The following is a 14,277-nucleotide window of genomic DNA, read 5'->3' as shown; positions in this document are numbered from 1 at the left end:
ATATCACGACAGAAGGGTGCGAAAAGTGATAATCAACGAGAACGACTTGGTCTTGAAAAAAGCGGATAAAATACAATCCAGAGAAGGCAAAGGCAAATTAGGCGTCAATTGGATCGGACCATACAGGGTATCCAAGAAGCTGGGACCATCAACTTTTGAAATAGAAGAAATGAGCGGAAAAAAGCTCCCGCGCACCTGGAATCTAGAGAATCTACGCCTATATAAACAGGCCGAGTAGTTCAGGGAAATGACGAGTACTCTTTTTCCTTTTATGAGTTTTTTCCCACCGGGTTTTCTCATAAAAGGTTTTAACGAGGCTTTGATCCCGCACAGTTTATGTACCTATGTAATAAGAAGCCTTTTTTTCTTTATCAATAAAGATATTCAATTATTACATTTATTCAGTACACTACGCGGATCCTTTTCAAGCTGATCATAAGAACACATAAATGTGTTGCCTATTAAAGAAAGGCGGATGCATGATTACGCATCATTCGCGAAACCTTATGGTTAAACTTAAAAACACATAAATGTGTTGCCTATTAAAGAAAGGCGGATGCATGATTACGCATCACTCGCAAAACCTTATGATTAACCTTATGATTATTTTCGAAAGAAAAATTATAAGATAAGGCATAAAATTAAGCGAATTAACGAGTACTCAAAAAATTACAAAAAGGGTCTGGCCACCCTAGCAGAAACGAAACTAAACTACGAGGAAATACAAATATGGAGTCGGCAAAAGGCAAGGGTCACATATGAAAATAAAGGGCAATAAGGAATAAAGCAACAATCGCACGTATAGGTAAAGCGGCAAGCAAAAGAAAATATATATATACGGGCAGTTTGTTACATACAACAGTCCAGATATAAATCAAACTATGCTACAGCTTCCTCTCCTTCACCCCTATGGCCCTCCTCGCCTTCAGCGGCTCCCTCATCTCCTCCAGTGGGCGGATCTGCTTCAAGCGAATCCTCAACCCTCGAATCAGTAACCGCTTCAGAGGGCGGTACCTCTTGCTCAGGCTGAGAAAGGTCTTGTGGTGCCTCTTCTTCCGCGTTCTGAGTAGGGATCTCGTAGCTAATTGGAGAGTCCTGAAAACTCTGCCAATCTAAGAAGAGTACCTCATCCATATCAGCATCCTCGGCTTCCAGCTTGTCCCACTTCTCAGTTAGATCCTTTTCGGGGATGGGAACCTTGGGGCGGCTAAGTACTCGATCTGGATGCCCATGCTCATAAGCGGCATGAATTCGCTCCCCATACCAATAGATGCGAGCACTATCTTCGGCTAGAATCTCCTCAGCCTTCTTCTTTTGCATCTCCAGAGCCTCCTTGGATGAATTTAGATCATCAAGGACCTTTTGCAGCTCGTCGGACTTAGCCTGGAGGGATCTGAGAGCTTCCTCCTTCTCGCTCATAACCTTCTGACAAGCGCCTTCAAGAGCCTTTACCTTCCCTTGGACATCATCATAAAGCGACTTCTGAGTCGCCAATTCAGTACCAAAGTTCTCCAACTCTTTGGCTCGTTCAGCATCCCTTTGGAGAGCGCCCTCCGTGAAATTGATAATCTGCATATAAGACGGCTCGTGAATAAAAAGGGCGAATAGAAACATGCGATTACTATGGACACAAGATCCTTGAAAGGGAATGACAAGCCTCTACCCCCAAAACAACAATATACCTCTATGGCACGCTTCTCGATCCCCTCCATTGCAGTAGGAAGCGGTACTTGTTCTCGCACACGGGAAGCAGAGGGGAGCCGCCCAAAGACATTGCATATGGAAGAAACAATGTCCTTATAGGAAAAGCTCACGGCCATACCAAAGGTCCTAGTCCACCACCCGCTGATGTCGGGAATCGGCTGCGAATGCATAAGGAGAAAGATCAGGAGAACAGCAGATAACTCATGAGGAAAAATTAACAACATAAAAAAGGGGAATAGATTGAGATACCTCGTGAATTGGAGTACTGCTCTTTCCTTTGGACGGGGCGGATACGGGTGTGCCGCCAACGGTGAGGGACACAGAGGTGTTTTTCTTTCTGGGACGAGAAGACTCTGTATCTGCATTATGCTTCCGCTTCCTAGTTAAGGGAAGGTCCTCGGAAGCAGAAGCTGGACCTTGTGAAACGGAGGCCCTTACGGGAGAAGCCGCCTCAATAGAAGTAATCGCCCCTCCAGGAGAATTCGCCCCTGCAACAGAAGTGGTCCCCGCCATCCACCTCTTCCTTCTCGCTAGGGCTTTCGCCTCCCGATCTGCAGCGAGTTGAGATAAAGGATCACCCCTGTAAAGGGTTAAAAGAAATCATCAACTTGGAAATAAAAAAGTACCTTGTACAAAAAGGCGATAAGGGATATAGACAACGCGATCTCCCTCGCGGTAGGCAATCGCTACTCGGCTCCTTAACATATGGAAGGCCTGATCATATGTCCATACGAAGGGAGGAGTACTCTTCAAAAACTTGATAACAGCGGATTCTTCCTCGCTGGGGTAACCGAAGTTCAAACTCTTTACATTGGGTCGGCCCCAACGGCAAAGGAAGTTCGGATTCTCGTCATTAAACTTGATAAAGAAATAAGATCGGTCCCACTCGTGGATTTTGTTCAGCTTCTCGTCGAAACCATAGTAACCGCTCTGACGGATGAAAGTGAAATACCCCGCCGAACTTTTGAAATGATGAAGCTTGGAGAAAATTTTGAGCGAGAAGGGAACCTCCAGACAATCCGCCAGAAATTTGTCCAGAGTTAAGTCGGCCCATCCATTGGGATGCAATTGACCGGGTGCGATTCCGTAACTGCCAAGGACGGAGGCAATCTCGTCCGCCAGCGGATACGTGAAACCGCAGATAATCTGGGCGACGAAAATAGTAAAATACCCCTTTGGGTAGTCGCCCGGTCCTCTATTCTCCCCGGGAATGAGGGTTTCGAGACCTTGGAGCCAAGGATACTGCTCCCGTAAATCATCAATTGTCTCGTGACAAACTAGGCTTCCCGACCTGTCCTTCTTCGGTAATAAACGAGGGGTTGGGGCAGGTGGCGGAATCAACTTCTTAGGGTCAAAACCTAGACCCTCATCGGTTGTATTCGCCAGGTGGAGGAAGTCGGCGGGATGAGAATCAGACCTAGGAGAGCTGGTTGAAGCTTCATCAACCATCTCATCGACCTCATGAGATACCTCGCGGACGTAATTGTCGTGGAACGGTGCGAAGTCGAGGTCAGGGTTCGACATATCGATGAAGAAAAATGAACAGAAGTAAAGAGTCGAGCGAGGTACAAGTTATGGAAAGGAAAACTTACATATAAAAGACAACACAGAGAAGAGCGAACGCAAAGAGGTTGATACCGGAAAAGAAACGACGGAAAGGAAATTCACAATTTTCGAATTTTGAATATCCAGACAAAAACGAAGAGTCCCCTATAAAAAGACCCTAAAGGGCTCTTGCCAAACTAAGGGGGATGCGTGTGATGACCCGCAAAGCCAAACTGGGCCGAATCTTAAACACAGGCCCAACCTGTATGTAGACCCATGGCCCAAAGTCAAACAGGCTCCGAAGAAAGGAAGTGGGTAAAACGAGTAACCGCCCCGAAACACTAAACGGAGCATTAAAACCTCCCACTCAAAACAAACGAGACCACATTTGTTACCACGAAAGGAACGTGGCCTGGAAGGAGTAACCGCCCTCGGCGGTTACTTAAGAGCATTTATAAAGGCCATAGAGGCAGAGGGAAGGGGGTACGTTCACATTTTTTCCCGCAATACTGTTATTATCAACCTCCCTACAAAGAAACTGACTTAATCGTCGGAGAGTTTTCTCGGATATCCCATCTCCGGTTCTGTTTTGCAGGTAACTACGGCGGAGATCATCAAATCAGATCCAGCAAGTTATCATTAAAATATATTAAAAGTACTGATTTTACTAGTTTGACATAATCCAAAATTATGATTTGACATAATTGTAAATAGTTTTTGAAATATGAATTTCTGTGTAATTTTCCCATTAATTAACTAATACAACGAGAGTTTGGATTTGAGAAGTCTATAAATAGACCACTCCCCTAATATTGGAGGCCAGTTCTTCCGAAATCATCCCGTCTTAATTACTCTTTCGTTTACTCTCCATTTGATCTCGTGTCGAATCCTTTAGAGGCAATCAATTTAGATTGTTATTCATTGGTTGATTACAACCGTTTTATTTTTTTGTTGATTCCATTGTTCGTGAAACACGGTTGAGAAGTTGTGGGCACTTTTTTTTGCAATAGTAAATAGATCTTCAAAAAATGTACTCTTGTTTAATCTTCTTTTATATGAAATAACGATTAACGGATCTTGGGGAAGGAGAAATAGATAAAATTTTATAATTCCGCTATGCTTAGACTTGTCTATTTTACTTCAATTTGATTCTAGTTCACCGGTTGGTGTTTACATTTTAGGACAACACAAGAACTAGTTTAAATATTAAAAAATTTGACCATGGTTAAAGTTTGGTGTGTACTAAGAGTCAAATTTGAAATTTCTAACTTAAGTTACTTGAAACTCTTGAGTACTCAAACCAAATTTAATTAATTGACCGGGTGAATTTAGTTATTAAAACTGATAGATCCCTATATCTACATAATATCATCTATATCTAAATGCTTAACTAGATATTTAAAAAAAAAAAAAAATCATGCTGAATTTGGAAAGACCTGTTACGTCTATTATATTATATTGTCTTGGTGCATATAAATAGGTTTCTATTTATCATGGTTTACTAATGATGATGAAACTTTTCAGAGAATATCATCTGTATCCAAATGCATAATTAGTTATTAAAAAAAAAAGAAGTTGAATTTAGAAAGAATTTATACTATTGTCTTGATGCATATAATAAGTTTCTATTTATTATGGTTACTAATGATCATGAAACTCCTCCATCCTAATTAAAGCACATAATAATTTAGAACTCTCATTCAATTGCTTTATGAGACAAATAGTACACAAGTTTGCTGTATAAATACTTAATTATAATGTAAGCGTCCTGATCAGTTTCAAAACCATGGCTTATGTTTCCTATCTCTGCTGTCTTATTCTCCTACTCCATAGCTGCATAGCTATTAGTTCTAAAACTAATTGCCAAGTGATCACTCGTCTCTTTGCTAGGGAACCTGATATCTATACTACTAGAGAAAGTGGTTTTGTGGAAATCTGGGATCCAAATACCGACCTGTTTCAATGTGCTGGTGTACAGGTTATTCGGTTCATCATTAAACCCAATGCCTATATATTGCCAATCTACGCCAATGCAGATGATTTTTCTTACGTCGTTCAAGGTTTTTTTTATTTTTATTTTTTGTTTTTCTGGTTTATTATTATATAAAGGGTTAATTATAAATAACTACCTTGTGGTTTGACCAATTTGCGATTTGTACCTGTGGTATTTTTTTTTGCAAACACAACCCTATGGTTGTAAAATTTTACATGTTTTTTTTACTTTTCCAAATTTGACCGATAACGACTTCGAAATGAAAATTTTCAAGAGCTAAATGATATTTTAAGCGACTTTAATTCTTCAACTTTTTACGTTTGAGGTCATTTAGGTGTTGTTTTTGATGAGAGAGAAAGATAATGTTTAGAGAGAGAAAACTCTAAAAATGATGATTTTGAAAAATTAAGAATATGGTTCCATAGTAAATATGATACCAAACAAGTTTAATTCTTGAAAATTTTCATTTCGAAGTCGTTATCGGCCTAATTTGGCAAAGTAAAAAAACATGTAAAATTTTGCAACCATAAGGTTGTGTTTGCAAAAAAAAAATATCACAGGTACCACATCGCAAATCGGCCAAACCACATGGTAATGATTTACAATTAACCCTAATATAAAATAGGCTTCATTTTTTAAAATCCATATATTAAAATGGTATGAACTTGTCCAAAAAGTTTGATTGGTTCTATGAAGTCTTGTTAGCCCTCTCAATTTACTTAAATAACTTATTGGTCATCTAAATTTGTTTAAAGTGGCCTATTTATCCCTCGAACTTAATTGCAATGATCAATTTGCTTTCTAAATTTATTTAAAGTGATATATGTATTGCAATTTGTTTAAATCTCAGAGAAAAATTCAAAAGTTAAAAAATAAATACCTATTGGTGATTCTAACTTTTTAAAACAAATTAACTTTCTGTTATGTACATCTTTGCGCCGGTTTCATATAAGTTTAAAAGCTCAATCAAACTTTTTTAACAAGTTTAGCACCCAACTGATGTATTAAGCCTATAAAATATAGGGTTAAATATATCAATATCATAATTGAGTACAAAATTACAATTAAGTCATATCAACAAACTTAATTCTTAATATGTCATTATTATCTATATATTATGATTTTATACCATAATTTAAAAATTCTAAACTCCAATTCATAAATCATAAACTCTAGAAAATATATTCTAAACTTCTAATTTATAATTTCTAATTCTTAAAATATATTAAAAATACTAATTTTATTAGTTTGATATAATCCAAAATTATAACTTCACATAGTTGTAAACAGTTTTTGAAAGATGAATTTCTGTGTAATTTTCCCTAAAATATAATGTAAAAACAAATGGAAAGACTCATGATGGGTTTTGGTGTGAGTCCCTAGTTTTAGAGTTCAATCACTTAAAAAAACATGGTACAATAAAATATACTGATGATATAATATTTTACTTTTTATAATATAATAATATGATTTAACATTTTTAGCTCTGTGTAGTTATAAAAAAATTAAGGACTTTATATTTTTAAAATGTTCAATTTATCCATTAAATTTATTTAAAATGATTTATTGGTGTACAAGTTTAAGGATAGATAATTTCTAAAATTGCTATAGAACGAACTAAAATTTTATAGGAGAGAATGAATATTCTAACAATAAAAAATATAATAAAAAATAATTTTGTTATTTTAAATTTTATTTATTCTAGTTTGATCATTAATTCTAACACGTTGGTTAAAAAGTCGGATTATATATATATAATAATACGGAAGAATTACTACATTGTTTAACCAAATTCATTTAATAACTAACAATGGTATTCGATTTTTTTTATTTTTTTTTATTTTTTATTTTAGGCAAAGAACCAAATATATAAAGGGTAAATTCCAAAAAAAAACCATGTGGTTTGATGTTGTTCCAAAAAAACTCATGTGGTTTGTTTTTACAAAAAAAAAGGACTGTGGTTTGCGCCGTTACCCGAAAAACGTAAAAATGCTTAACACCGTTAAAAGTGCTGACGTGGCAAGGGGTAGAGTTGGAAATTTTTTTTTTTTTTTTAATTTTTCTTTTTCTTTTTCTTCTTCTTCTTCTTCTTCTTCTTCTTCTTCTTCTTCTTCTTCTTCTTCTTCTTCTTTTTTTCATCTTTTTTTTCTTCTTTTTTTTAATTTCCAGAATTCTGGAATTTTCCAGAATTCTGGAAATTTTCCAGAATTTCAGGAGAATTCCAGAATTCTGGACGGTAGTAAACGAAGTTGATCCTCCTATTCAAACTTCGACAAACAAACAGCGCAATCGCCATTAGAGGTCGTCGAACGCCGTTTAATGGAGCTATAAGCGAACACCGGGAGAGAGTCGATGAGAGAGAAGACATGATTAACCTCAGGCGAAACACGGTTGGAGGAAGAAGTGAGAGCAGCGGCGGATGTTGAGATCGTTGAGGAGGTAGAAACGTTGCGGAGACAGCGCCGATTCAGATGACGGAGGAGAAGACAGAGAGAAATTGAGAGAAGGAAAGTGATGGAGAGGATTAGGAGAATAACGAGAATGCTTGGTTTCAGATTTTGAAACGGAGAAGAAGAAGATGAAGGATTGGAATTCGGATTCGGATTGTTAATGGTGAATGAAATCATCGGAGAAGAAGGTGGAATCCGAGAAGATGGTAATGTTGCCGCCATAAAAATATACAATAAAAATATAACTTATAAAAATCTGGAAATTTTCCAGATTTCGACGGAAATCTGGGAAATTTCCAGATTTCTTCTGAAATCTGGAAATTTCTGAAACTTAAAAAAAAAAGAAAAAATAAGAAGGAAGAAGAAGAGGAAGGAAGAAGAAGAAGAAGAAGGAGGAGGAGGAGGAGGAGGAGGAGGAGAAGAAGAAGAAGAAGAAGAAGAAAAAGGAGAGAAGAGATGAAGAAGGAGGAAGAAGAAGAGGGAGAAGGAAGAAGGAGGAGAGAGAAGGGGGGAAAAATAAAAAAATTCGATTTTTCCGTTTTACCCCTGTGCCACGTCAGCACTTTAACGGTGTTAAGCCATTTTCCTTTTTTCGGGTAACGGCGCAAACCACATTCCTTTTTTTTTTTTTAAAAACAAACCACATGGGTTTTTTTGGAACAACATCAAACCACATGGGTTTTTTTTTTGGAATTTACCCATATATAAATGAAGAGATGAAAAAAGTATGAAACCAGTACAAAGAATGTTTTAAGAAAATCTAAACATATCCCTACCAAGGGCATTATCTCTAGCAAGAAGGGAGCAGAAGTCTGGAAGGGTATTCCACATTTGTAAATCTGAGGCCAGACGTCCGTAATTAGCAAGAGCGTCCGCCACTTGATTTCCCTCACGGAACACATGAGAGACAACCACATGAATATGCGTCATTGAATCTAAACAATTTAACCAATCCACACGCATTGTCCAGGGAATGATCTGCGCACGAGCACGGAAAATTTGAATAACGTAAGTCGAGTCACTTTCAATCCAGAGACGAGTCCATCCACGTGACCTCGCAATCGTAACTGCAAAAATAGCGGCTTGCAATTCCGCCATGTGTACCAAAGCACAATCAAGGGCGAAGGCAAATGACCCAAGGGGATGCCCCTGACTATTTCGAAAAATCACACCGCAACCAGCTCTACCCGAGATCACGGAGGCATCAATGTTAGCTTTAATCCAATCAGACGGAGGGGGCTGCCATCTAGACGGAGGGGGCTGCCATCTAACTTCAATGATTCGAGGGGCCCTATGACGACAAGCGTTTAACCCGAGATTGTGGAGAATAGATAACTCCACAACAGAATTCCATACCGATCTGTTACTGATTCTATCAGAGCTACGAATTGCAGACCAAAGACATCGTAATGCCTCATGAATGTTTGGTGGCTTGCTCTCAAAAATAGCAGCATTTCTTACAGACCAGATCAACCAAACATCGTTGACAAGCGTGACCTGCCAGAGGGAAAGGACTTGCGAACTAAACTTGTGTGAGAAGGCGTGTGATTCTTGTAAAATTATTGATTTAAAAAAAAAATAATTATAAAAACTTCTTTATTTAAAATAATAGAACACCAAAAATAAACGACATTTTCAGAAGGTATGCAAGGCCTAAGATTAGTATCTGTAGCTTTAATCGAACTAGAGATGAGATTGGTCACTACTTTTTTTTTGAAAATAATGAACGAATTTTATATATTAGAGAGCACAACTGTACAGATAGCGGTAGGTCACTACTTAGGGCTTGCAATTGGTGTGTTAAATCCCACCAATCAAAATCATTTCAGTCGAAAATAATTTTTGTTATTTTGTATCATTGTATGTTGGGATTAAATTGAGACTTGCTCAAAAACCGTGATACTATTTTGATTCCTTATTCATAAATTCATTATTAATTCACTTTTGTTTTTATGGTAAATAATTTATCCTTATATTTTTACTTAAAACATTGTCTACTCTTCATATTTAAAATAATAAATTATTAGGTCTTTAAGTTTTGTTTTATTCAATAATTTAGCACCTCTATTATTTAAAGCGTAAAGTATAAGAAAAATGCTTGTGGTTTGCCCTATTTGTAAATAGACGTTTGTGGTTTAAAAGTTTACAAATAGATATATGTGGTATATTATTTTTTACAAAACCACGTATTTGAAATTAAAATGTTAACTTCTGATGACAGTCAATAGCATTTTTGTTTTTATTTGAAATTACATATACATATTGACAAAACGCAGATTCTAATATCGAATTAAAATTCTTCAAAAAAAAATCGAATTAAAGTTATGTAAAATAAATTTAAATATCAATTTAGTTCATAAATTGTTCAATTAATAAGAAAACATAAAATGACCATCATATGATTTATGGTTTCGATTTAGAGAGCTGTGTTTTATCGGTGTGTAGGAATAAAAAAAAATTAAAATAAAAATATCTTTACTTGTAATCAAAACTTAAAAATGTAATTTGAAATGCTTTGCTTTATAAATAAAATATACCACATACATCTATTTACAAATTTTAAACCATAAGTCTTTGTTTAAAAATTTAGCAAACCATAAACAATTTTTTTTTTTACTTCTTCCTTATTTAAATGACTAATTTGTTATTTACTTATTAGGGAAAAATTATATTAATATCGAAAATCTAATATTCTTTACAAAGTCGAATTTAAACACAAAATTTAGTATTTATTAAATTATTTTTACTTGTCATAAATAATGTATTTATGGATATACAGGCAATGGTATATTTGGTCTAATCATTCCTGAATGCTCTCAAGAATTAGATGGTAAGAAAAATGAGTGTGACAATATGTTTCATCTTCAAAGTGGTGACGTGCTTTTTTTCCGCACTGGAGAAACCTTGTGGGGCTATAATAGTGGAAATGAGACTTTAATTTTCATTGCTATCACTCGCATCCCCAACAATGACCTCAACAGAGTAAGAACAATAATATATAAAATTTACAAATTATAATTAGGATAAATAATTTAAAAAACACGCGGTTTTAGAATAATTTTATATTATTATATTTTGTTTAAACATGCATTTATGTTTTTAGAATCACTTTATATTTTTATAATTTGTTAACTATTTATCTCTCATCATTTTAGAATAAATTTATATTTTTACATTTTGTTTTTTAATTATTTTGCCTATTTAGAAATGTTTGTTTTAATTGATCATGGAATTAATTGATACACATTGTGAAATAAGAAACAACACATATATGAAAACTGAAAACAATTATTTAAAAAAATTATTAATTTACAAAGAAAAATTACTAAATAAGTCTACCTTTTCTCCTTTTAAGAAATATCATATATTTTAAGAAATTATCATATCTAGTAATTTTTCTTTGTAAATTATAAGATTCTTTAAATACATATATTTTCGGATTTAATACCAATCAATTTGAATTATTTTTTTATAAGTTCAGTCTTTGTTCATTGCTATCTGTTCAGATTTCTTATGCAGGCTCTTTCAGTAATTCACAGTGTATCAATTAATTTCATTACCAATTGAAATAAACATTTTTAAATAGATAAAAAAATTAGAAAATATATAAATATAAAGTTATTATAAAACAATGAGAATTTTTGTATATATATGTGTTTTTTATATATAAACCCTAAACATCTTTTATTTTAGTGAACTGCTATATACCGTAACTTTTTTTTTATCCACCGCACCCTTTTGACATTTATGCCCTTCTTATTTTATTTTTTTCAAAAAATCAAATTTTTTTTTTCTCTCTTTCTATCCCAAGCCTAAAAACCCGAATTTGACGAAAATGGACCCGAGTATTCCCGAAGACCATGATTTCGAACACGAAGTAATCTTACAATATAAATTTAAATTAAAAATTCGTTTTTTAAATTTTGAATTTTTTTAAGGAATAAGCCTAAACGGTTGCGCCACCCGTTCCACCATCAGGTGGAACGAGCGCGGAACCCAGTTCCACCTTACGGTGGAACTGGTGCGCCACTCGTTCCACCTGATGGTGGAACGGGTGCGCCATACTTTCCACCTGGCCGACGTCGTTGCCACCACGGGCGGGACGAACAGTTCATCCGTTCCGCCCATGGTGGCAACGGCGTCGGAGTTCCGTTTAGGCAAAAAAAACGAGTTCCGCCTCCGATTTCGGAGGCGGAACCCGTGATTTCGGACATATTTAAAAAAAAAAAACTTATCAGAAGATTCATTAAGCCTTTTCCCCTTCTTTCCTTTGGCGGCATGTCGTTTTAGGTCGGGTTTTATGAAAAGCTTCAAAGTAGAGAGGATTTGAGAGGTTTTGGTTATTGGTTTGAAATTGTGAGGAGGACATAAATGTCAAAAGGGTGCGGTGAAAAGTATAACCTTTGCGGTATATAGAGTATTGATTGTAATGTTGTATATGTTAATATGCAGGATGTTATGAGGTTTTTTAAGACTAAGGATTCATGAGGTTTTTTCCCTTGATTAATAGAGTATTGATTGTAATGTTGTATATGTTAATATGCAGGATGTTATGAGATTACCCCATTGGGAAAATACTCATAGCATAATGTACGTGGTGAAGGGTGAAGGTCATATTCAAGTAGTGGATGACAATGGAAAGAACGTGTTCGATGGCAGCTTAAAGGAAGGACAACTCCTCATAGTACCACATAGCTTTTTGATGGCGGAACAAGCAAAGAGTGAGAGATTAGAATATGTTACTTTCAAAACCAATGGTAACTCAATTACCTCTGATCTTTCTGGCCAAAAGTCAGTCATTAATTGCTTGCCTTTGGAGGTTCTTATAAGTGCATTCAGAATAAACAAAGAAGAAGCTAAGAATGTGAAGTTTGGAAGGAAAGAGACATCCTTAGTTAAAATTATACCATAATATATGTGAAAACGAAAGCACATGACCTTTTTCTAGAATATTATGAATAATATTGCAAGTGATATAGACTAATATCGAGTGCTTATTTTATTATATGGATTATATCTTTGTCTTTTTATGTTGGATTTTCTTAAATTACATTTCCCCCCAAACTATAAGCACATGAATAAAAATAATTCTATATTTATCATATAATCTTTCAATATGATCACAACTTAGTCCTCCTCATAGATAAATTCAGCAAGTTTAGCAATTATATTGTTAAATATTTATATTTTCCTCTCAACTCCATCTTGACTCTACATGGTATTTCCCTTGTCAAGTTCTAATAGACCTTGAAATATGGCTTAAAAGATGATGTAAAATTTTCCTTTAACAAGCTGAACCCAGAGACCTTAGTTCACAGTATAAACCCAAAAAAATGTGCAAGTTAGAATACTGCTAATAGAAAACATGAAAATAAATATACATTGACACTCATGACCCAATATTTTCACTTACTTGGTCTTGAACTTCAAAATTGGGCATAAAAGTCATGAACTTTGCCCTTTATTAATATAAAAGTCACTTATGAAAGTAAACGACAACAAAATGATCATTGTCGACCTCTCCAAATGGAAAAATCTAAGAATTAAACTTCTTTAGAACAAAGTTTCTCATGGAACCCCATTTTTTATTTAAAAAAATTACACTTTTCAGATATCTCTCTAATAACATCTTTATATCTCCTAACTAAACAACATATAATGGCCTCACACTTAAAAGTTAAAGAATTAGGATTGCTTAGAATATATACATGTATAATATGTTTCTACTATGAAGATAAACCTTATATCTTAATGTTTCTATCCCGACGAAAAGTTCTATTGGATCGCCTAAACTCGGTCGGTGATCGTCATCAGTGACGGAACTCTGACATATTCTTATGTGTCGGCAATATCTTCCTAAACAAGTAGATCTGACAATTCTGTATTGACTCAAAAAGTCACCGACACAATTTTTAGTAGGTCAATTGTGTTGGATATACGGACCGACTACAAGTAGACATGAACTTATGTCGGACATTCCAACAACATTACTAATCCATATATGTCGGTGATCAATTTATCAGATTATGTATTTATATAATTTACCGACAAAAATTGGGTGGTTTATTTTAAATTATTTCCAGAATTATTTTTGTATTTTAATTTTAAAGGGAACTCATATAAATGATTTTCAGCTTTGTTTCAGCAATTATATATATATATATATATATATATATATATATTGCATTAAAAAATAATAGTTGGTTAAACAAAGCTAAAAAAATACTTCATAAAAAACGTTAATTAATATAAACATGCTAACTAGTAAACTATCTCCAAAGCGAGAATTCAAATGAGCTAACAAAAATATTTAATTTAAGAAAATAAACAAATATAGTCTACTTAGAGAAAAAAACTCATATTGATTAATTAAATCAATATGCAAGTTTCTACTTAAAATGATACCGTCCTTGTCCCGGTCGGTTTGATCCTCACGGGTAATGGGAAATCCCTGCCCCCGTTGCCACCCCACTATATAATATATAAACACGCAAAAATTAGTAGTAGGAAGAGGCACTTACTTGCTCTAAAGCTTCAACCAGAGAGTGGCATATACCAGTGGCCAGATAGCGAATAAAATAAGCG

At 34.9% G+C, this 14,277-nt stretch overlaps 1 protein-coding gene across 1 annotated transcript; it reads left to right on the top strand.

Annotated features, from left to right (window-relative positions):
* The first annotated feature begins 5,012 nt into the window (after positions 1-5,012).
* On the top strand, positions 5,013-12,722 carry LOC136229367 (11S globulin seed storage protein 1-like). Its single transcript, XM_066018103.1, has 3 exons — positions 5,013-5,309; positions 10,472-10,674; positions 12,239-12,722. Exons 1-3 carry the CDS (start codon positions 5,036-5,038, stop codon positions 12,602-12,604), a joined length of 843 nt encoding a protein of 280 aa, XP_065874175.1. The 5' UTR covers positions 5,013-5,035; the 3' UTR covers positions 12,605-12,722.
* The last annotated feature ends 1,555 nt before the right edge of the window (positions 12,723-14,277 follow it).

This window comes from Euphorbia lathyris, chromosome 5 (genome assembly GCF_963576675.1).
Source record: "Euphorbia lathyris chromosome 5, ddEupLath1.1, whole genome shotgun sequence".
Taxonomy (NCBI): Eukaryota; Viridiplantae; Streptophyta; class Magnoliopsida; order Malpighiales; family Euphorbiaceae; genus Euphorbia; species Euphorbia lathyris.
This window is presented reverse-complemented; position numbering and strand designations above follow the sequence as displayed.